Source organism: Phymastichus coffea, unplaced genomic scaffold, assembly GCF_024137745.1.
Source record: "Phymastichus coffea isolate CEN01 unplaced genomic scaffold, Cenicafe_Pcof_1.1 PCOF00029, whole genome shotgun sequence".
Lineage (NCBI taxonomy): Eukaryota > Metazoa > Arthropoda > Insecta > Hymenoptera > Eulophidae > Phymastichus > Phymastichus coffea.
Window position 1 is genome coordinate 998,089 of NW_026706840.1, and position 24,424 is coordinate 1,022,512.

The window sequence follows — 24,424 nt, forward strand, 5'->3', positions numbered from 1 at the left end:
AAAAAAATAGTAACCTAAAACGTATTTTTTTCCAGATTTTAGCATTTTTTCCATTTTGGAAAAAAAACTTTGAATATAAAAATTTTCTGTTAAAGTTCAATAATTTTGTGCATTCATGGTTGAAGAAAGATTTCGAGATTGACATGTGTTATGGTAGAAAAAAAATTCCAAAAAATTTTTTTTTTCAAAATTTCCCTATTTTTTTATAAAAAATCGGCCATATTTAATTCTGTAAGCAAAAATTTTGAATTTTGAGCCCGGATTTAAATTCAGCACACCCAAAAACATAAGGTATGGTACCCTGGATCAATTTATTGTTTCATTTTACAAATGAATTTTGCGATCAAAAATATGTTCAAAAACTGACTTCTTTGGTCGTTAATGGGTTAATCTATTCTAAGTAATAAATTATGGTTCAATAAATGTATCTTGTTATCATTGTTTGTAAGCCCATTCAGTTATAACGACTAGTTACTTACTAATTTTATTAAATATATGTAATTTCAGTTTTTTTTTCTAGAAAAATTTCAATTCTAAGAAACGTGATAAAAAAAAATTTTTTTTTTTAAATTCTGAGTGGCGCATTTGATAGCTCTTGCAAAATACTATATTTTTTTCTGAGAGTTTTTTCTTTAGAGTTGAAAATAAAAAAAATACAGCTCATTTTTTGAAAATCTTTGTTTTTGTATAAAACACCATATAGCTCATAAAAAATAAAGGTAAAAAAATTTTCCGGATATGGATTTTGTAGCTTTTTGAAAGCTCTATCGAATGGCTTATATAATTTTTCCATCGTAGAATCCGTTATATAAATAAATCGGGGTCGAAGTTGATGTGAAAAAATTAAAAAAAAACAATTTGTTTATGACGTCACAAGTTGTACAAAAAACAAATAAAATCAATTATGTTTTACAATATTTGAAAGGTCTTGGCAAGACCTTTCAAATGAGACCCCGCAGGATTTTCTAGCTCTTATAGAAACTGAGCCATAAAACTCTAAGTTTTGATGATTTCAGCAAGGGGATGGCAAATCTTTATGGACGGTAGTGTATATGAATCTGTATAGAAAGTTGTCCGGATTACGGTGGAAGCACGCTAAGAGGACCTAGCGATCACTACACAACTGCATCTGTTCTCGGCTGAAAGTAAATGTAGCGCCTATCTTGCTGAAAGTTTTGTCATATCCAATTTCTCGAGCAAAATCGAAATGACTGTATATTTTGAAACCTCTTTGGCCTCGTGGCCTCCACTATTTTGAGCAATTTAATCCTTCACTCATTTAACACCATGTCGTGGATTTTATCGATTATTTCCGGAGTACTCACGTCTATAAAACAACCTGAACGATATTCATCTGCAGTCGATATATGGCCATGTTTAAATTCTTTTACCCAATTGTTAACAGTTGCAAACACAAAGACAGATACACCATGAACTGCATCTACTTTAGCTTTGATTTCTTTCAGTGTAAGGCCTATTAAATCGAAATGTTTTATCACCACTTGGAACTCATGTTTTTCCAATGTTAACATTAAGCAAAATTTGTTCAATTGTTCGACGATAAAAATGAAATCACGTGATAGATATGGCTTAAACTTTGGTAGCACTCTATTTAGAAGTGAGGCTTGCTTTTGCAACATAAATTGTGATGCTTTACGTGCCATTCCTTGGATTTTCTAAGGACTTATTGACCCATCTTTCTATTAGATAAAAATATTAATTATTAAAAAAATAATAACAATCGAAAAAGTCGTATAAGATATTTTTAAAAATTCATATTTTGTTGAGTGTTTAAGTTGTTGAAATGTAGTATATTATGTATTACGGGAGCACAATGGATAATTGACCTACTGTGTGATGTTGTCGTCTAAGCGAAAACAGTACACTCGAGTTAGATACACCGCCGGTCACGTAATCCCCCCCCCCGCCTAGGGCAAAATTGTTAAAACAGGGGCGAATGTTTAATTTCAATATTATATCAGATTGTATAAAGAAATAGTTCATTTACATTACTTAATTAATACATCTATATATTATTTAAATAAGTACATATAAACTGTTAGAATAAGAAATTATTTATTCTTTAAAGAAGGCAATTGCAGCAAGCAACGTTGGAACCGCACGAGTAGCAGACGGCCGTGCGGCCGAGCGGCTAGCGCGTGGTTCGTTTCATTTTAGTGCTATCTTAATCCTAATAGCGGGCACTCGATTTTCTCACCGGTTTCTTATGTAAAAAATGACAAGGAACACGATGGTGCCAAAATTCAAAAAAAAAATATCGTTTTTTGAGATATCATCGATTTTGTGAAAAAATTGTTTATAACAATGGCATAAATAAATGATTTGGTATTTTATTATTTATATTTTAAAAGTGAAACTCTTTCCGCGTCTTTTAAAAAAAGAATCATGTCCATATCTTTTTTAGTCTCCGAGAAATCGAATTAATAAAAAAAAGTCAAATATTTTTTCAACAGTTGATAAGTCGACCCCTTATCAATATTTTGATCTAAAACTCTGCACAGATGTTGATCTCTGTATAGATAACAAGTCTACCAACTTTGAACAAAATTGGTGATTTGAAGTTTTAAACTGTTTGAAATAGCCAAGAATTGCCCATAAAAAATATTTTCTAAGTCAAAACAATGTTCTTTTTTACTCTTAGAATAATTTGCGTAAAATGATTATAATTTGTGCGAAAATTTTTTTTTTCGTTTTTTTTCGGTAACAAAAATTATATAAGCGACTGTGCGCCTATCCATGTTTAACTATTTTGTAATGGCATGATAACTCATTTGAAATCCATGAAGTGCAATAATCTTTTTACGCTCATGGACACCCAAATTTTTCGATTTCACTATGGTCAATACACAGTACGGAATCCGTTATTCAGGCTCAAAATGTTTACTACCGAATAATAAGCTTGTAGTCAGAAGTATAGAAATGAAAATGTATACCTGATTTGATAGGAGTAGGGATTTTGTAAACATGGTTTTCGTAAACACGTTCGTTATTCTTAAGAGTATTGGATCTACTTTATACTAAGTAAGCAATTATTTTAAACTGCACATCTTGTATAAATTTTATAGTTATTTTTTACATAAACTAAACCATTCTGATAAAATTATTATTTTTATTAACAAATTAATTTTTGTCACTAAAAAAGAGAAATGAAAAAACTTTTTCGCACAAATTGTAATTTTTTTATGCAAATTATTCTAAAAGTGAAAAAGAACATTTCTATGACTTAGCGAATATTTTTTACGTTTTCTAACGCATCAGCTTAAGGCGAAAAAAATCAAAAATGAAATTCCACATTATTCTACGTGGAAACCGAAACATTTTCTATCATATACATTTTTCTCTATCATCTGAATATACAAAGTGTTGACAAATATTTGATGAAAATAATTTTATAATAAGTGATTTCAATAGGGTTTGAAAAAAACTACGAAATGCTATGTTTTAAATTTTTGTGTGATTATTTTCAATCGTTGGACAGGGGATCAAAGATGGAGAAGAATTTTTAGAATTTTCAGTCTTGAATTATTGTTTAAAAAAAATAAAAAAACATTTAATTGTATTTGTGATTTACACCATATGTATGCTCTTTCTAATGCGTCTCCGGCATCAAATCGGCTCTGTACATTAATTTGCATCAAAGATGGACACTTTCAAACTTTCAATAATTTTGCCCGAGGGGGGGGGGGGTAAAAGTACGTGATCGGGAGTGTACATGATTTTTCATCACACTCCCGTAAATGGGTGATGTTGTATCTATGGCAAGCAACACAGAATAGCAGTAACTGGCAAAAAGTGCATCATGTATTTGTACATGCCATGTTTACCATTCAAGATGCGCAGTCGAAAAAATCGCATCAATGCTTTTCTACACAGCAATTACGTATAAACTCGTAATAAATATTAAAATTCTATAATAACAATTGTTATAGTGTATTTTCAAACATCTATATAACTTTTTCTCTGTGTTTATTTGTGTTTTATACAAAATTAACGTAATGGTATATTTTGCCATTATCCCCCCAGCTTCTTAACAACATGTAAACTTCTTAGTTTTGTTCCACGTTGCTCTTATAAGATAAGGATGTATCATTTGGGAATAAATTTTTGACCTCCGTTGTATTTTGGACTACTTACCATTATGACACTCTGACTTGCAGTAACTTTATTGTATCCGTATTATATTATGAGTAGTTATGACAAATGCTTTTGTAACAAACAAGAAAATCGCAAAGAAAGTTTCCAAAAAATATCACATGAAGTTTATAGTGCTTTCTCTTCATTTTTGTAAAATAGTGAGTTATTGTATGAAACATGCCGAGGATTGTGCTATTGAATCATTAAAACACGGAAAAAACTTATTAAGAATAGGTTCCACGTTCAATCCTGTGATGAACTCTTTTACATTTAAAATATGTACAATTAATTTATAAGTTTGGACTCTTGTTAAAAATATTCACTCATATTATTGTAAATAAGAATTAAAATTAATTATAAAAATTCACGTATAATTACTGTTAAATATTGAAATCATGAAAATAGAACTAGATTATACAATAAATATTCAACGAAAAAAAAAGTCAAACAGGAAAAGAGAAAATCTGTTACTTGTGTAAGCGAAGATGAGCCGATGGAAATCAACTCGTGCGAATCGGATATCATTGATCCATTTGGTATGGCTGCAAAATCGTCTGTATATTATCCATCCGAAGAAAGTGATGAGGAGTGTAATAGCAATAAAATATGAGATTAATAAAGACTTTTTACTTAAATACGTCTGAACGAATTAAAATGATGTACTTGTGTCAGTAAATCAATTGTGCAAACAGTTAGAAATAAATATATTTCGTAAAATCCGATTTTAGTAGTAATTTTGCAGAAATTTATTTCAACCCATTACTTGAAGAAATTAATTATGTAAATATAGTGATATACTTGAATTTAGTGGTGCTTCGAACTACTTAAATTATAAATAGCTTATCTGTTTTTAATTTCTTTCACCTACAAAAGGGTTAAAGTTCTAGATTAGCTTTAAATCGCGATTTATTATTTGTAATGTAATCTTTTCAGAGAGAGAAAACATATTGTTCTTCTACTTGAATCCTGTTATTTGGTATATCAAGAATCTTACCAAGTGTATTTTAACACAAGGGTTCAAAGTTGATCTTAGAAAATCGAAAACTTTTCATTATTTGAAAATTTATACACGTAAAGTATACAGTCATTTATGTTTTGTAATAGGATGGATATTCTTTTGCAAAGGCGCGGGGTATTGTATGCGCAAGTAGCTTGTGTTGATTCGGTCAGTTGTCGCAGAAGGTCCTTCCACTGTTCCCTATTGAATCGAGGAGGCATTAGCCTCTACTGGAAATTCATTGCGAATAGTTGACTGCTGAAAACGAACGCGATGGATACGTCGTCATTAAAGTGCGTTCGGATTTGATGCGAGGAAACGAGAATGGGTTGATAAGTGGACAGACAAACTTGGGTTGCACCAAAATCGGGTTTTATTAATCACTGGCGGAGTGTACACTGATTCTACAAACGGAGGCCGGGAGTATCGGACAGGACACATTGGCTATTGTTGCGCGATAACTGTTTACCTCGTGAGAGAGAGAGAGAGAGAGAGTGAGAGGCGCAACCTGGATAAATTATGTCACACTGCGATGTTGTGTCAACAACCATTAACCGAATCGATCACGCACGCGAAGCTATCCAGCTTACTTGATTTCCGGCAAAATTTTTCGTGAAGAGTATTTCGATTCGGCTCGTTTGTTGGTCGAGGAAATTGCTCAACTCAGGATGTCTGTCAAAGCTCAATGCTTTGTGTTATGTTTCTCTACCTGGTGTACTTGAATGTTTTTTTAGGATTCAGTAGCTGAGTGGCTAGTTAGTTACTATTTAATGGTGGTTTAGTGATCGCAATATTTATGCCGAGTACAGGTGTCCATGGATGAAGCATCGACAAAAAATATCGATTCTTGCCCTCTCTCTCCTTTTTGCACGCAAGCTAGTCGGTGCCGACTCGATAGCTGGCTGGTACTGTCAACGCGCGCTCGTGCTCGGGTGCCCTTATGCGAACTCGCACGGAATAACAACTTGTCCTTCAGAGTTTATAGCAATTTTTAAACTTTTGAAGAGTAGATTTTGTAATATAATAGTTACATATTGTCTGTTTTGTGAAAATTTTATAATTACATACATGTTTATTTAATCAACGCATAAAGCCTTATTATAAATATAAATGGACCTTTTTGTTTTGGTTGTAAACCAATATTCGTAACATTATCATATTTCGTTTGTATGTTATATTATACTTTAGCTTTTATATATACATGTGTGTATGTGTGTGTGTGTGTGTGTGTGTATGTGTAAATATATTTTTTCAGTCAATAATTGTTCCTGCGATTTTATCAATATAACAAAAAAGTAAAGTTTTCTTTATTATACTAGTTTTAAGACAATTGACTATTTATATTATATATTATAGTACTAGATAATCGATCAGAAAGATGAACAAATACGTTTCAAATAAAAAAAAAATATCCGCTGTTGATTTATTGAATGAAAATAGATATTTTATTGAAGACAAATTATCTGTTCCAGCTTATTGTTGAAATAATGATAATAATCTTTCAAGATAAGCAGTTTTGTTGATTTTACATTAAAAAATAATATAGACAGTGTATTAAATTTTACTTAACCTTTAAAGAACGGGATAGTCTATATACTGACCACTCTGATAACACAAACTATTGTTTTTAAATTAAATTTGACGTGTTATAAAAGAAAACAGTAATGAAAAAATTCCTAGGAACTTGATTTGATTTCCAGATCAAATAAAAGCAGTTGTAAAACTAGCTTTTGTTTTAATTTTTTTGTAAATTTAAAAATAATAATTTCAACATTCATGAACAATAATAAATTGATTTAAAATACCTATAAAAATTCCGATTTTATACTTAAAACATGGAACAAAAATTTTATATTGTCTGTAGAGTTTCAGACAGGGATAATCCATATATGGACTGCCTGCCACTTAGGGTATCTAAATTAATAATCCCACGTTTTTAGACATAGGTTTTGATGAAAACAAGAAATCATGTTGAAACGAGAAACCTGCGTTCTTTAAAGGTTAATAATAATGAACTTTTTTTCAAATCCAGAAATGTAGTTCAAATGTTTCAGTGATATCAGCACATCAGTTTTCGTAAATCATCAATTCACTCACGTCAAAATTATTAAAACTATCATACTATGAGTTCATGATAGTATGATATAAATTTATTTGTGCTTAAAATTCACTTTCATTGTTTTCATCACGATCGCTAATAATAGTATCAGTAATTCATTAAGAAAAAAAATTACTTAGGTAATTTGCAACAACAAAAGAGTATAAAGTAAAGAAAAATGCTTAGATAATAATATATTATCCGTAGATACTTATACGGAAAGAAAAAATACAGGCAATCATTACTCCGAAAACTAGTTACTTCATAATATTCCATAGAAAATAATTTTTATGAATCGCTTTGCCAGTAGAATAAACAAATCGCACGCACAAAAATGCTGCTTTGGTAGTACTTTGACTTGATTATAAGTTTAAGAAATTGAGTAGAATAACGTAGTAGAAACGTAGATAAAGAACAATAAACTGTCCTTTTATATCGAAATGCGTTTTCATCGCGAGGCCCTTCTGTAGTGCAAAATATCCGTAAGAAAATTGGTGATACTACTAATGGCTACAGAAGCGGCTAAGTCGGCGGTAATGTATCCAGAGTTACGATAAATTCAAATCAAAAAGCCTCATGCTAAAAAGCGTAAGTCTCGTTGTTCTGCGTGATCGGCTAATTATCTTCCAAATAAAGAAGACGGTTAAGCGTCCGTTTCCCCTTTCAGCCTTAGACGGGCAAAATCTTCAAATATAATGTCATCAGCTTCTCTGCAACATGAAAATATTTTGTTATATTGTATATATTCGAAAAATTCTTTAAAGTCAATATAAAAATCAAAAATCTTACTCATCCAACTGAATCAGATTAGCATCATCTCCATCCTCGATTTTCTGCGATGGACTTGGTCGACAATTTGTTTGGATAGGTTCCTCTTCTTCAGGTTTTGGGTGCATTAATATAAATGGCAGTTCCGCTACTAATTCTCTAAATAAATCAATGTGTTAATAACAATGTCATTTAGTCATATTAATATACAAGATAGAAGACAAGATTTTTTTATTTTAACTAGTTTATTAGAGAAAACTCACCCCGCTAGCGCACCTAAGCATAGTTTCACCTTGACTTTGTATTGCACAATGATACCAAGATTTTCCCGCTGAGATGGATCTGCCACACTATTGAAACAAAAGTATAATTATAGCTATAGTTCCCAAAATATATAATTTAATATTTATTTATAATTGCCTACTACTTATCAATAATTTTGAATCAATTTATTTATCTTTATAACATGCAACATAATTAAAATCAATCCAATTAAAACTAGTAAGAAATAATAAGCTATTAAGCAGTTACTCAATTTAGATTAGATCTAAATTTTAATATTACACAACGGTGGCTTCAATAACACCGGCACAAAAAAGAAAAAAACATTTTCCTGATATTCGGATATGACATACATATTCCTATGTATTTTAAATCTCTGAGCTCGAATCTGAGGACCGTTAGATCCCAACACACCTGGGTCAAAGACATTTGAAGGTGAAATGGAGAAAAAAGTTATTTGAACGGAAATAATTATAAGGTTTTAGAATTTTTAGGTCGTTAAATCCGAATCCGGGTTCTACTTGATTCCTATCTGAACGGGTCAAAGCCAAATGTGTTTATTTTGCAAAAAATGAATCTTTGACTGTTGATTCTGGAAGGACAGGAAATTCTACGTCAAGATATCTATTTCATTTTTTTTATATCATTTCAAGGACATTTTATGTTATTATATAAAGAGTTCATTTGACGATTTCAAAAATACGAAAATATGACGTTCATGGGACTAGACTACTGTATTAATACGTTTTATATTGTGAGAAACTATCAATGATCGGGATGTTTGAAGAATTTTAAACTCCATTTTATGGATTCTCACGTTAGTTAATTTCCTAAGAACCTAGGCAATTATAGCGAAGAACAAGGGGAGCGCTTTCATTAAGATCTAAAAGAAGTTGAACTTAGATGGCAAAGAAAATGGGACGTGAATATATTGACAGAGTGCTGTTAGTTACTAAAGATAGATCAAGTATCAGGCGATAATGATAATGGAAAATCGAAAAGGACTAGAAATCCGCTGCATAGATTCTTTGGCAATAAAAGAGAACATTATAAACGAAGAAAAAGATGATACAAAAAAATGAAATAGATATCTGAACGTACAATTTCCCGTTGTTTCAGAATCAGCAGTCTAAAATTTATTTTTTTGTAAAATAAACCCATTTGATCTTGATCTCTGGTATTTAATGGGTCTTAGATTCGTACTCTCCGATTCAAAATACAGAGGTATATTTATGTCGCGTCTGAATATCAGGAAAGTGGTTTTTGTTGTTTGCCAGTGTAATTGAATTAATTATTTAATACCATTAACAAATAGATATGATAAATCGTCCTTTGATGTGAGGCTAACCGTCGCTTCTATTTATTACTTGATTAAAAGATGCTGCAGCGTATGCATTTAGCGTGGCTAAAATCTTGTGTTAAAGCGCGAAATCAGGTAAGGAACAAAAGACACGTTTTTACTACGAGCGAGGATCGAATAGATGTTAACAATGAACAACTATCAAGCGTGTCTTAAAATAAAAAAAAAGAGTCGAGTTTATTCGGTCTTTCAGAAAGCGTCTTTCGACGCTTGTCACACCTTTAAAGATGCCGAGTGGGCAAGTTTCCTTCAACCACTAACCACACAAATTATAATTCACTACTCAAAACACCTGAGCGGTCACAACGAAAGAAACGAATAGGCTTCTCGACTACGCTGGCTCCTAGTATGCTCGTACTATCTCTGTTTGCCGAGTGCTACTCTCCTCCTTATCTAATTCTTTTACTAGCCTCCCGCCCCTCTTTCTCTCTCTCATAAATTTGAAATATATGTATTACTCTTTCGCTTCTGTGTTACTGACGTTTCATTCATAATTCACTCGAGAGCGTTTCATTTCGGAAGGTGGTGATTTTAGTTGCCTTTTTGTTTTCGGTGAATTTTAAACCCGGCTCGGCTAATCTTGAACCAAGCAATCATTTTTCCGCCTGTATTTTCCACGCTCAACGGAAATTTTGATTTTACGGCACCATCATTATCAGTTTCCCTACAAGACACGACTTTTGACAGCCTAGTGCACTCTTATATTCAGGCAGTCACTTTTTCTTAACTGCTGTTACATATCTACTTTATCTATAAAGACAATCATTAATCAACTAATCATTACTTCGCTTCGTGATAACGTTACTGTTTTATATTTTAATGCTGGTGATTATTTTTAGTGCGACCATTAAATTTAATATTACGTTCAAAATGTGGATAAATATTGACATCGATCGTTGAGGTTAAATATTTCACATTTTCAGAATGAGGGTGCATTGACCTTCAACTATCTTACCGCGATTGTGCAAATCTGTGCGAATTTTCCTACCGCTTTATTCGAATTACAATTAAATCACCGAACAGCTATTCTCGAGCGTCACTCGTCAGTCTGTATTTTATTCTGTTACTGTAGTTTCCAACGTTTGATATAGGCTATTTATTCCATTTCGACTGTACTATGAATTTATTTTTAGCATCTTAAATAAGTAGCAGATCAAATCTCTGTACGGTCTGTTGAAACGTTATTGGTAGGAGGATTGACGCATCCATTCTATGCGTAAACTGCAACGAGCTTGCGCATCAATGGTGCTCTAGCCGCACGACGCTCAGTGATGATCTGCCAGTGGTTCTCTCCTGTTATACAAGACATTTAAGATCATTGTCACTAACCAAGCCAATTTCGATTTTTAGTACGCTAGTAACGTTCACTGAATTATTTCCAGTCACTTTATCATCTAAAAAGTGCTTCACCTCTTTCCCTTCAATACACGCTGCTAAATAATTGTGTACCGAAAGCGGCACCGCAGTGGCAGGCAACTTGGACACACTGTGCATAAATATGGTTGGCGTGCAATTAATTTTGGATGCTCCTCCAGCTTGGTTCATTGCGCATCCCGGCGAGGTTAATTCTTTGTTCTAAAATTGGATTAACCGGGATGATCAGCAGAGCAAGGACATTGCGGAGATCCGTCGTAAACGAAAGCGATAAATAAACTTCTCGGCTTCATATGACAAATACGAAGTACATGTCATTGGATTGCCGGACGAGTTTGCTAATTCACTTTCGCAAGCCGCTATGATGCTTATTGCTTTTGGCTTTTTACAACCTCTGCGCTGGTTTGCCAAGAAAAGGTCCCCAGGTGTACCTCACAGATTTTAATAATATTGTAATATGTTATAGTACTCAAGAAAATATTAGACACGTATTTTCTTTTAAGTGCTGACTCGCTCATTTTAGGAGTGAAAATCACCCCTAAAGTTCATCCCTAAAACAGTTTTTTTTTTCAATATCTCAAGAAATATTTAGAATTTCTGAATAAAATCAATGACAAAAAATGTCTTATTGAGATCTGTAATGGTTCGGTCGGTAGGGCGACGGAGTCGCACCCGGTAGGCCCGGGTTCGATTCCCAGTCCCTGCTGATTAATACAAGTACCACTGAAAAAAATTTCATGTGCTTTGTTCTCAAATACATTGCTGATTTGCACTGATGGAGGATAAATAGAGCGACATTAAATAAAAAAAAAAACATTTTTTATAAAAGTACGCTTCTTCAGACATAGCTTTTATACCAAAGGGTTAGGTGGTAAACCCTATTTTTAGGGGGTAGTTATGTATTGTTTTAATTATTCTTTTATATCAAATTGATTAAATCAGCTTGTTTCGGTAAGAAATGGCATTGTGTGATGATGCGTCATCACGTAAAAAGCCCGATTTTTGTTTACCGATTTATTGTTTTCGTAACATCAAACCTTTTTTATTACAAAATTTAGTCGTTTATCATACAACTCGTTATGAAAAATCATTTGAAATTGAAAATACATTGAATCTTTAGTTCTGCTATGAATAACCCGTTTCATAGTTACAGCAATAACTATGAAACGAAAAATGCTCAGACTCAGATATGAAACACATCCAAACTTTTTTCGAAAAAATTTGGGCCATTTTTGGTCATTTTCGAAAAAATCAAAAATAGTCCAAATCGTTTCAAAAAAATTCAGACGTATTCTATAACTGATTCTAAGCAATTTCTATTCTGTATATGTTTATTTGTAAAGTCGTTCCTTTTTGAGTAAAAAATTCATGAAGTTTTTCATAGTGCTGTTACAAAAAAGTGGCCATTTTGAAAATACCAAATCAAAAGTAGATGTTTACAACCACATTTTCAGAAATGTCAGACATTCAGACCATGATTTCAGGTGGTCTTATGGCGGTAAAAAAATTGTAAAATTACAATAATACACTTTAAAATAAAATTATGAAAAAATTCGATGATTTTTCGAAAAAACCTTAAAAAATTAGGTTATTCGAATTATATTGAAAAATAAGTGCGATTTTCTGAAAGAGCGACCGTAAAACCCCCGATAAGCAAATTCGGCAGAAAATCAACGAGGTTTTCCATTTCATTTTTATGCTTGAAAATGCGTGCACAAAAATAACGTTTTGCGCATTAATGGGTTTAAATAATAAAATTATGTACCACAAGCCAATTAACGGACCTAACTCTTTACACTTTCACATAACCTCTAAAAACCGCCCCCAAAAAACCACAAGCACGTTAACCCATATATATATATATATATATTGCGACGGGGGAGAGGGAGGGGAAAAATAATTGACAGGTATTTCTCCGGTCTCGCACTGTCGCCAGCGGCGCGCAGTCAGCCGAGACAACGTACGCAGCTTTTATTTAATTTTGTTGGGCGCCAGCTACCGTGCTCTCGCGTTAGGAGAGCAGGTAGCGCTGCAACGTTGGCTGACGACTCGGCGCGGTCCTGCTGGTCGCTGTGATGGTCGGGTGGTTTCCCCGCTGCCTCCCTCCTCGTCGCCGTCGGTGCTCTGCTCGCGTAGCTATCACCTATGAAGGATGAAGTGGGAGCGCGAAGTCCTAGGCCACGAATTCGTTCGAGTCTAAAGCGGGGAGACGTATCGAGCGAAAAGGGGTAAGGGGGGCAACGGGTGGTTTACAAGGCCACCCACGGCTGCGGCTCGTTCGGCTAGCTAGGTGTAGTTCGGGGCATGGCGGCTCTTAATCCAGAAGCGGGTACATCGAGGGGGGCGTCACAGGGGCGCCCTGACTGACGGACTAGTGGTTTAGGGGATAGCTCCTTCCGTGGACTGGTAGCGTGGTTCCCGCGACGGCGGCTATCGGCTAGGTGACAATCAGGGTATTCGCGCACGCGCTTACCGATCTCAGACCGATCGCGAAAGCTACGGGGGATGAGGCGATCAAGTGGGTGTAGTCAGTAACAAGTCAGGTTTAAGGGTAACTCAAATTTATTATGCCAAAACTTCCCAGGTCAACCCCAGTGATCTATCCCTCGCGATGGTCAGCCTGGTCTAGGTTACTGGGGGACGCGAGTGGCGCACTACGACGCGAAGTAGATCTAGGCAGACAACAGCTCGGATAAATAATTTCGGGTTTCGGACACGGTCAAGCAATGTCGATTTGTTTATTCGCGGCGATAATTCCAGCTCGTCCAAGGTAAATATGCGTAGGAATTCGGTCGGTCGCGCGAAGGTTAGTTACTGCTCGCGGCGTTGTTGGCACTTTGTAGCGATGATCGCGAACAAAACAAGACGACAATGTATATCCGAACTCTGCCGGTCAAGCGAAGGTCTAGCACGACTCGCGTAATATTTTCGATCGGCTCGGAAAAGGAATTCGTAGACGCGCACACTTAGGAAACTCGTTTCTCGGATGACAACAGTATAACAGCACAAGACGATGCTCGGAAGGTCGGTGGCGAAAACACGCGCAACAACGAAGGCGAATATGCGAAGGTCATGCGATATACCCGCGCCGCAGATATTCGGCAATCATGCGGTGATTTAGCCTTTCAGACACGGAACAATGAGACGACGCAACAAAGGGAAAGCTCGGAAAATCGGCGGTAAAGATATATGATCGCAAAACGTAAGGCGCGCGAAGGTCGTACGACACTCCCGTGCCGCAAACGTGCGGCAATTACGCGACAGCTTCGCCTCCCGGACAATAGACAACACAACGGCTCGACAAAGAGATTTTCAAAGGTCAGCAACGAGTAGGCGCGAATATCACATCATCGAACGCGCGGAGGTCGTACGGCACTCCCGAAACGCGGCGGTCAATAATTACACGACAATCTCGCGTTTATCGGTTATATAAGAATTAAGGGGAGAAAAGCGTACTTACTCCGATGGGATTTGAAGACGATTGCGGTTGCGGCCACTGCCGTCAAGGCCGCTGTAGTGGTCGTTACAATTATCGTAGGCGTCGCCGTTATTACTATTGTTGCGGGTGCTGTCGCCGCTGCTCCGTCACTTTGCTACTCTGTCACTATCTCTATCGCTGCTCTTGTCACTATTTTCTTTATTTCTCACTACTCTCACTACTTCTCACTACTCTCACTACTTCTCACTACTTCACTACTCTCACTACTTCCACTACGCTTTTTCTGCTTCTATTTTTCGCTTCTATTTTCTTCTATCTGCTCTATCTGCTTCTATCTGCTTCCTCGGGTACCGCGCGTCAGCGAGGCTCGGCGGGTACTTCTCGCCGTCAAGGCTTAACGGGTACTTCTCGCCGTCAAGGCTTAACGGGTACTGGCGCGCCGTTTTTCGGCGACGCGCCGCTTCTCCTATCTTACTTCCCCTTAGTTATTGTTGATTGGTCGGCTTGTTGCTAAGCCGGGTCTCAGCGCCGTCTATACCGATATTTTTGCCCGCGCAATTTGTTTATTGGTCGGTTCTTCGCGCCTAATTTGCCTACTGGTCGCGAAGATAGCGTCGGTTTTCACTCATTAGCCCAACCACCCCTAAGCCGATAACGATTGGCCGGTCAAATAGCGTCGCTTGTCTATCCTCTTCTATCCACTGCTCGTTGGTCTTACCGATTCCCCTCACTCGCGTCCGATCGGTCTAGTATCGGCGATCTCGCTCGCTGTCACGCGCTCGGTCGCCCCTACTTCTAGTCTAACTAGGTCTGCCTTAGTTACGGGGCTTGCGATCAGCTGATCGCGGCTGGAAACTTTAAGGGCTTCCAGTTTCCCGGGGAAGTGTCGGATCGGGTCGTGAGTGCGCGAGGGGTTGTACGCGAGTGTAAGGGTCGTGCGAATTGGTCAGGGAGACTGCTGGGGGCCATAGTTCGCGAGATCCGGACGTGCGTGGGTGGGTATATGCGGTCGTGGCTGTTCTGCCGCAAGTGCCGGTAGTATATATATTTTTTGTGTGATGACGCATCATCACAATATATATATATATATAAACCTGGGAGCTGCGAGTTTAGTCGCTTATTTAAAAAAATTAAATTTCACACCACAAGTCAGGTCATCCAACTAACCATTTACCTCAAATCCGCAAATTACAAACCCCCAACCCTCGAACCCGTAAACCCAAAACCTACAAACCTTAGCTAACTAACACCGAAACTAATCAATCCAAAAACCAACCAACTCCAAACCAACATACCCTTTAACCCACAAACCGCTAACCCACAAACCATATACGCCCAAATTATCAAACTAATTTACCCCCAAATCCTCAAATTCAAACTCACAAAACTTAAAACCCAAACCAATAAACCTCGAAACCCACAAACCTCAGAAATCCCCCAAAACTCTATAAACCCTAAAATCGACAAACTCCAAATCTAAAAACTACAAACTTTAAACTCAAACCATAAATTCTTAAACCAAGAATCAACCAAATTAGGTAGGTACAGTGGGTTTGCAGTTCAAGATTTTTATGAATTTGTAATTTGTGGGTTTGGAGTTTGGCGGTTTTTGGTTTGAGGGTGTGGAATTTGTGGGTCAATGAGTTTGGTGATATGTGGTTTGTGGGTTTGGGATTTGTGAGTTTAGGGTTTGTGGATTTGGGATTTGTGAGTTTAGGGTTTATGGATTTGGTGTTTGTGTTTATCAGCCCATTAGAGGTACTAACTTGTTAGAGTTTGATGATTTGGGGATATGTGGTTATTTTATTTACACCACTTTTCCAAAAGTCTACTGCTCTTGATTGTAGTAGTGGTATAATTCTTCAACATCTGCTGTAAGCTTGAAAAGTTTCATCTGTGGAGATATCTCTTTCATCATCTTCTATCACTTGCATTTCAGCATCTTTATAAAACTCTGCAAAATCTAGAGTTTCATCTTAAACTACTTCAGTTTCATTAAATGTTTCCATGGTATTAAACAATATTTTTTCAATGTCATTTTTTAAATTATGTTTCTATTGTGTTATTGGAGTTTCTTCTAGATTAAGTACTTGAAACGTTATTAGAAGTAAATTGAGAACATTAGTATAATTTACAATCATTTTCTATCAATTTAAAAAACTTTTAATATTTATACAAGAAAATATATTGATTATATTTATCATGTTGAAACAAACATTTAAACTGAAGAAAACGTAAAGTAAAATTGCTGTTATCATTGTTTTTGCCAGCTCCCGAATCACGTATAAATAGATAAATTTATCAAGAAGATAAAAGGACGTTAATGTCAATAGTTGATAAATTAAAATACCAAAAACAACTTTTTTTTACGTTACTCATTACTCGATAACTCGAATTCACAAAATTATTAACAGTACGTATATTATAAAAAACAAATAAGGTTTAATCTGATAATAATAAATTTAACCCATTAAAGCCCACGCTAAGACTGGTTGAGATAGCGACAAACAAACTGTGCTATCTTTTGCATAAGTGAAAAATAAAATATACGTATTTTTTCTTATGTTATTTTCAATTGTTTATAACAAATTATTTAAACAAATTACAAAAAAATTCATAATTATCAAAATCTAAATGCGGGAATCGATTCTGGAGGTGAAATCAAGACGAAAACCTATATAACACTTTTTTGTCAGAATTCAATTTGTTAGTGTAACGTAGGAATAAACAATTGCATGTTGGGGAGAAAAAGTGACCATGTCAAGTCCCAAGCAAAATCTATCTGGAATAGCAAAAAATAAACTGTGCTATCCTTTGCATAAGTGAAAAATAAAATATATATATTTTTTCTTATGTCATTTACAATTGTTTATAACAAATTATTTAAACAAATTACAAAAAAATTCATAATTTTCAAAATCTGAATGCGGAAATCGATTCGGGGGATAAAATTGAGATGAAAACCTATATAACACTTTTTTGTCAGAGTTCAATTTGATATCTTTATGTAGAAATAAACTATTGACAAATAAGTGTTTTCATTCTCACACATGGTATCTGGAATCATATCAGTATTTTTTACTGATAAATTTTGAGATCTTATACTGTAATTGGATAAGTTTATTTCATTTCGTAAATCCTTCCGTGTTAGAGATCACGTTTGAGTGGCGGGCTAACGGTTGAAAACATTTATACATTGGATCTATTCTTTGAAATAATAATTTCGGAAAACTTTTAGTTTTTATTTTGTTCTAAATTGGTAACGTTACTGATAATGCCGAGACGGAGAATTAGCGATCTACCAAATTTAGTTGAAGATTCTGATAGTGATGAAGGTCAACATATTGATATAGCATTCATTCCTAATGAATATGAAAGTTCAGATGGAGATTCGGACGGTGATCCAAATGAAGATACATTATCAAATGAATTACCATCAGGTTCTTACGAACATGTTAAAAGTACATACACAAGTACTCAGAAATTGTTGGAACCGAATCATAAGTACAGTTGGAAAAATGATGCTTTGAATGATATTTCTCCGCATGTCGAGAGCAACTTCAATATTTCACCTATTTCATCATTGCAATCCAAAAATGCTTTTGAGTTGTTTGAGGTTTTCTTTTCGAAATCAATGAAAAACCATATCATTGAAGCCACTTCTGAAAATCATTTTGATTTATGTATGGATGATCTAGAAAAATTTATTACAATCATAATGATTACTATCTTCAATTCTAGAAAAAGTATTCGTGATTACTGGTCAAAAAAGCGAATACTTCAGTGTCCAGTAATTGCGGAACTTATGTCTAGAAATAATTTCGTTGCCATAAAAAAGAACATACGATTCTATAAACTTCAAGAAACTGATCAAAATGATAAAGTCTGGAAGGTTAGAACTCTGTATGATATGTTTCGTGAGAATTGTATGCAATTTGGTTTCTTTGACTATAATTTATCAATAGATGAGATAATGGTAAAATACTTTGGTAGGTTTGGTATCAAGCAATGTATAAGGAATAAACCCATTAGATTTGGAATAAAAGAATGGGCAGTCTGTTCTTCTGATGGGTATATATATGATCTTGATATTTACACTGGTAAATCAGGAATCGATGAACGAAATCCTTTAGTTGCCGTTGGTTTAGGGTCTAGAGTGGTGATAAAGTTACTTTCGAATTTATTAGAAAAAACACAGAGAGAAGAACTGAAAAAGTATCATATTTATTTTGACAACTTTTTCACAAACCCAGATCTTATGATTCATTTGAAAAAAAATGGTTTATCGGCGACAGGAACTGTTCGGCATAATCGTGTGAAAGTGAAAGTCGAAATGCCAAAAAAAGCTAAAAGAGGATACACTATTTCAATGCATGAAGTGAATTCAAAATTGAATTATATTACAGTTATGGACTCAAAGCCAGTATCGATTCTCTCTTCGAAATATGGAAATGAACCAAAAGTTGAAATGCAGAGATGGCAGGAATCATCGAAAAAATCTATTCTTTTTCCTCATTGTTTCTCTATGTATAATGAACACATGGGTGGCGTCGATCTACATGATCAACACTGTAATGCTTTGATGCCTACAATTCGAAGTAAGAAATGGACATGGTGCCTTGTATTACGGCTCATCCAAGCATCCTTAGCAAACGCTACAGTGATTTACAATAAGTTACATCCAGACGAAAGAAAAGGTTCCAAAGATATTGTTCAAGAAGTTTGTGAATATTATATTGACAAGTTATCTTCCAAACGTCCCCCCAAACGACAGAAACAGAGTGAAACTTCATCCCAAGAACACGTGATGAAACATGGGAGTCTTAGGAAATGTGGAATTTCAACATGTCGGACAAGAACGGAATGGTATTGTGAGAAATGTTCTATGCCTGTTTGCAAAAGTCATAAAGAAGGACATGGCAATGAACAATAATTCAATCCCACCGATTATATTTACAATAATTCATGCCAATATTGATGGATAAATACAATAATTAGCTTCATTTTATACGATTTTTTGAAACACTCTCAGGAGGCCGAATGTTTCTTCCTTCATTACAATAACTAATTGGCCTCTGACAGAAAAGTGTTATATAGGTTTTCGTCTAAACTTTACCCCCAGAATCGATTTCCGCATTCAGATTTTGAAAATTATAAATTTTTTTATAATTTGTTTAAATAGTTTGTTATAAACAATTGCAAATGACATAAGAAAAAATATATATATTTTATTTTTCACTTATGCAAAGGATAGCACAGTTTATTTTTTGCTATTCCAGATAGATTTTGCTTGGGACTTGACATGGTCACTTTTTCTCCCCAACATGCAATTGTTTATTCCTACGTTACACTAACAAATTGAATTCTGACAAAAAAGTGTTATATAGGTTTTCGTCTTGATTTCACCTCCAGAATCGATTCCCGCATTTAGATTTTGATAATTATGAATTTTTTTGTAATTTGTTTAAATAATTTGTTATAAACAATTGAAAATAACATAAAAAAAAATACGTATATTTTATTTTTCACTTATGCAAAAGATAGCACAGTTTGTTTGTCGCTATCTCAACCAGTCTTAGCGTGGGCTTTAATGGGTTAAATAATTTAATCTGATAATAATAAATAAAATAATATTTAGCGATTTATAAAAAATTGTAAACGATTTGAAATAACATTTTGTAATTTTATAATTAGATAACATTTTTAAATTTTATAATTTAAAAATTAGAAATTAAAAATCGCATTTTGAAAATATATAATATTAACAATATTTAAATGTTTCTTACAATTGATAAATAACGCATATATTTTTAGAAAAATTTAAATTTTTCTAAACAATTGTAACGAGTCCATCTGCTCGGCTTCTGCAACGGCGGCGCGGCCTGAGAAGCGCGAACTGGTCGGATACACGCAGTCACCTTACGCGCGACTTACGCGGGTCCTGCTCCTGTTGATGGGCGCTACAACGTCATAAACGCTGCGCCTTTTTCTCCTGATTTCTGCTTGCTACTTGTAATCCCCGTTGTCGTGGGTAAAGGGTCACCCGGAGTCAGCGACTTGGCGGCTGTTTGTCGCACGTGTTATTTATATTGTACGCGGAAAAGAGAACGACGCGAGGCAATCGAATGGGTGAAATTCACAGCATGCAGATCAATTTGACAAAATAGAAAGAGGCGTTTATGGTATTTCGCGGCTCACATGGGGTTTTCTAGGCCCCGTTGCATTTATTTTAGATAAATCAACGTAAACGTTGATAACTGAGCTCATGTTCATGCAAACGAAATAAGCGGAATCGGCTTTTATGCTTGCCGCTCGAACTAATACAATGCGCAGTTTTCATCTGCTCTCTTTGTGTCACGGCTTGCTCGCATCTTACTATAGTACAGTATTACTCACGCAGCTTCGCTTTTACCACTGCGCCCCGCTGGCGAAGATGTTCTCGCGGTCGGTCAATTTCCACTCTTTCGGAATTGCTCGAACGCTCGCCGGACGAAAGTCGGCTCACTCAATTCATGCTCGCTCGTCCGTGGTCCAGCCCCAACCAGCCGCACGCGATCAGAAGATAGCGCCGACGACCGACACTTCCCCCACTCGCGGCCCTAGCCGAAAACGTATACGCACTTATAGTGCGTATGCCCTTTCGGCGCTCTCTCAACTCGCGCTCGCGATTACTTGCACCTGTGTGCGTGTCCTCACGACTCTCTTTCTCTCGAATGTTGGCTCTGCGAGCCTATGTGTGTGAGCGGTCGAGATACCGCGTCACAAAATATAAAATAGATTCATTCTGAAAATTATTTTTTCAAAGTATAAAAGTAACATATCGAATTTCCACAATGACATAAAAGGTCATATTATTAACTGAAAGTGTAATTTAATTGTAAATTTTATTATGATCTAAAAAGAGACAACATATTGATAATGGAAAACGTTTTCAAACTATTAAACCCTAAAACCCAATCATTATAGCCCAAGTATATGGGTTTGTAACTTTGGGTTTCGTAGGTTTATGAGTTGGTTGGTTTCGGGGTTAGTTGACTTAAGGAGGTTACTATCCAAAATTCATTTTCTTAAGATTTTAATGATATTCACACCAAATATTTATTATGGTGCAACACATTACTGGTTGAAGTTTGGTGAGGCCTACCGTCATGGTTTACGAGATATGAAGCTTCAAAGTTTTAGAATTTAACACGTCTCATACGAGTATAAGGCCTAGTTGCCATTTGACGGTAGTTTTGGAAACATTTCCAATCATAACTCAGAAACGACTTTTAGCGATTTGTTACAAAAATAGTATGATATTTTTAAAACCTTAATAAAGATGATATCCAAAAGTCAGGAAGCCTAGCGTCACCGTTAGCGAAATATTTTAATGTAAAGTTTAATATTTAGTATTGGATTCATTGCGTAAGCCGCGTGAGCCGAGGAGAGAGCAGACAATGTGGACACCGCCGATACTTCCAACTTGCCGGTATACGTTTATCGCGTGCAGCCGCGATGAATATTGCAGGCTACTGTAAATATATTTTCTAGTTTGTAATAAAAAAATTAGAAACATTAATTTTTTTGAAGCATAATAATTTTAGACGTTATATTATACTATAATTATTCTTTATTTATGTATGAAAATACTGACGGGTTCCTTTGAACAATCACGATTTCTTTTAAATTGTAACTAACGATTCGAAATACATAACAAAATTGACGGATTTTTCCGTAGATAAATAACATAACATTATTGACTTTTTACCCTATTAATGATTTTCTCTAAACATTTTTTGTTATTAGTTACTCTTGGTTGATTATTCTCTAATTTCTCAGTCAAAAAAGCTACTAGTTTTTTTTCACCTGCTACATGCAAATTTTTCAGATGAGAAAATGTAATATTTTGTTTTGCAATTTTATTTAAAAGGTCTTTAGAAATGCTATCTTTTAATTCCAATAACATTTGCAAACCTAGCTTTGCATCAATACTATCTCTAAACTTATTGACACAGTCAGTAAGTGTTAGAATATCAGAAAATAGAACTTTTTCACTAGCAATTACTTTAACAAGTTTTTCCAAATTTACAACGTCAAAGTAAACATTATGCAGCTTGTTAACATTTTCTCCACTCAAAAACTCATTCGATAAAGTACTTAATTTAAACATACCAGTACCCTTTCGATCAGGTAAAACTTTTCTAAAAAGTTTCAACGAATCAGAGAAACCACTTATCATTGAAAAATCACTGAGCATGTTATTATTAATAATCGTTTTTATTAACCTTCGCGAATCAAAAGAAGCGTTATGTGCGACAAAAAGACATCGCCTTTCTAGTTTCATAAGAAATTTCTGAAGTTCACGTAAACCTTCTTGAGCGTCAATAGTGGTAAGTTTTTTGTTATGCAAGTAAAGCTCGTTCCCGATATTCGTCAAGCCCGTAACTTCCGATGCGGCTGCCGAAATATTTTTAGTAGGTGTCAAATAAACATTCAATGAATCTTCACCACATTTTACAGCGATTTGTAGAATATCATCATCCTCACCGAGACCAGATAACTCTAAGTCAAAATAGACAATTACAGATTCATTAGGTAAATTTTCGGTAAGCTTATCGATCAAAATCATATCTACATTTTCAATATTATTTAGAATCATTCCAACATTAGATTGATAAGTGACTCCTTCTTTTTTCTCAATTTTGTTTTTTTTATTAGCTCTATTTACATTCAAAGTTTGCCTACGTATTTTAAACTCTTTACTTTGAGCCTTAATATTTTTGTGCAGTCTTTTTTTATCAGCTGCGTGAGTGTACTTTTTTGTTGCACAACCCTCAGATAATTTCAACTTTTTCCTTACAGCTACAATAGACTGTTCGCCATCATTTTTACTATTGACCGCACTTGCAACTCTAATATCACAAGAAGCACTTTTACTTAAACAAATATTTTTTGGTGCTTTGCGCGCTATCATATTACTGACACTTTCGTTGCTTTGACTAGAAGCTGAAACATAAAATTTTTCAGAATTGGCGGAGTATTTTTTAAAAAAAATTTGCAAAGCATCGTATAGCTGCAGATCTTTTAAAATTACCGTTTGTTTTTTCACTTCCGTTGATTCAAGTTTGGTATGGCGACACCATAAGTCGCAATTTTCGTGATTGGCATATAAATGGTCCGGTAAACTTTTAAGAGTTGAAGCTAATTGTATAGTTTCACCTTTATTTTGCGAAACCGCATATGAAAAACATTTTTTAATATGTTTTATTACTCCTTGCTTAGCCAACTTTTATGAACTTTTGCTAAGGTGTACAACTCATTACTGAAATTTTTAACGAGATGATTTTTATCGGCCAACTTATGTATTTTTCCAACCTTATTTTTTCGAATGGTAGCTATACTTGAACTATCCTCGTCTCCGATTACGACTTTCACATTCAAACCCGCTTCGTTCAATATGGAGCTATTATTTACAAGTTGTACACCAGCATCTGCCTCCATACTTTTCGCGCTACCTACAAAATTCATCCGGCAATCGTGATCGTTTTGGTCGTGTCCAAGTTCGCATTTTTTACACGCCCGATTTCGTGCGGTATAGTCGAGAATTTGTTTAGAAAAGAAACCGATGATGGTTTCGTAACCATTTAAGCTATCGTAACTCTTGCCATTTCCGCGTTTGCTCCATCCCATGTCATACGAAACGATAATATTAACTATTTCTCCCACGGCAACGTCAAAGGATTGTTGATCTGAAAGGCTGTTATCTTCTGAAGCGATGCAAGATTCTAAGGACGACTTCAGCGGGTAGATATCTTCAGCAATTTCAACAGGCCTAAACATGAAAGAGAAATGATATTTCAATAATTAATGCATAATGATTGATCAGTACCATTTGAGATCCCCTTATAAAATTATTTTTCAGTATTTTTCTAGACAATTGTCAATTTTTTATTGATATAAGTATTTTGT

At 34.9% G+C, this 24,424-nt stretch overlaps 1 protein-coding gene across 2 annotated transcripts in view; it reads right to left on the minus strand.

Annotated features, from left to right (window-relative positions):
* Nucleotides 1-5,659: 5,659 nt before the first annotated feature.
* Nucleotides 5,660-24,424, minus strand: part of LOC131662996 (beta-arrestin-1) — a 254,472-nt gene continuing 235,707 nt past the window's right edge. The window contains exons 4-6 of one of the 2 annotated variants that reach the window (XM_058933047.1): nucleotides 8,282-8,368; nucleotides 8,040-8,177; nucleotides 5,660-7,960 (exon numbers count right to left, since the gene is read on the minus strand). In XM_058933047.1, coding sequence (XP_058789030.1) covers nucleotides 7,894-7,960; nucleotides 8,040-8,177; nucleotides 8,282-8,368 — 292 coding nt within the window. In that variant the 3' untranslated portion in view covers nucleotides 5,660-7,893. The remainder of the gene's footprint in view (nucleotides 7,961-8,039; nucleotides 8,178-8,281; nucleotides 8,369-24,424) is intronic. The other variant, XM_058933045.1, reaches the window with a different exon arrangement.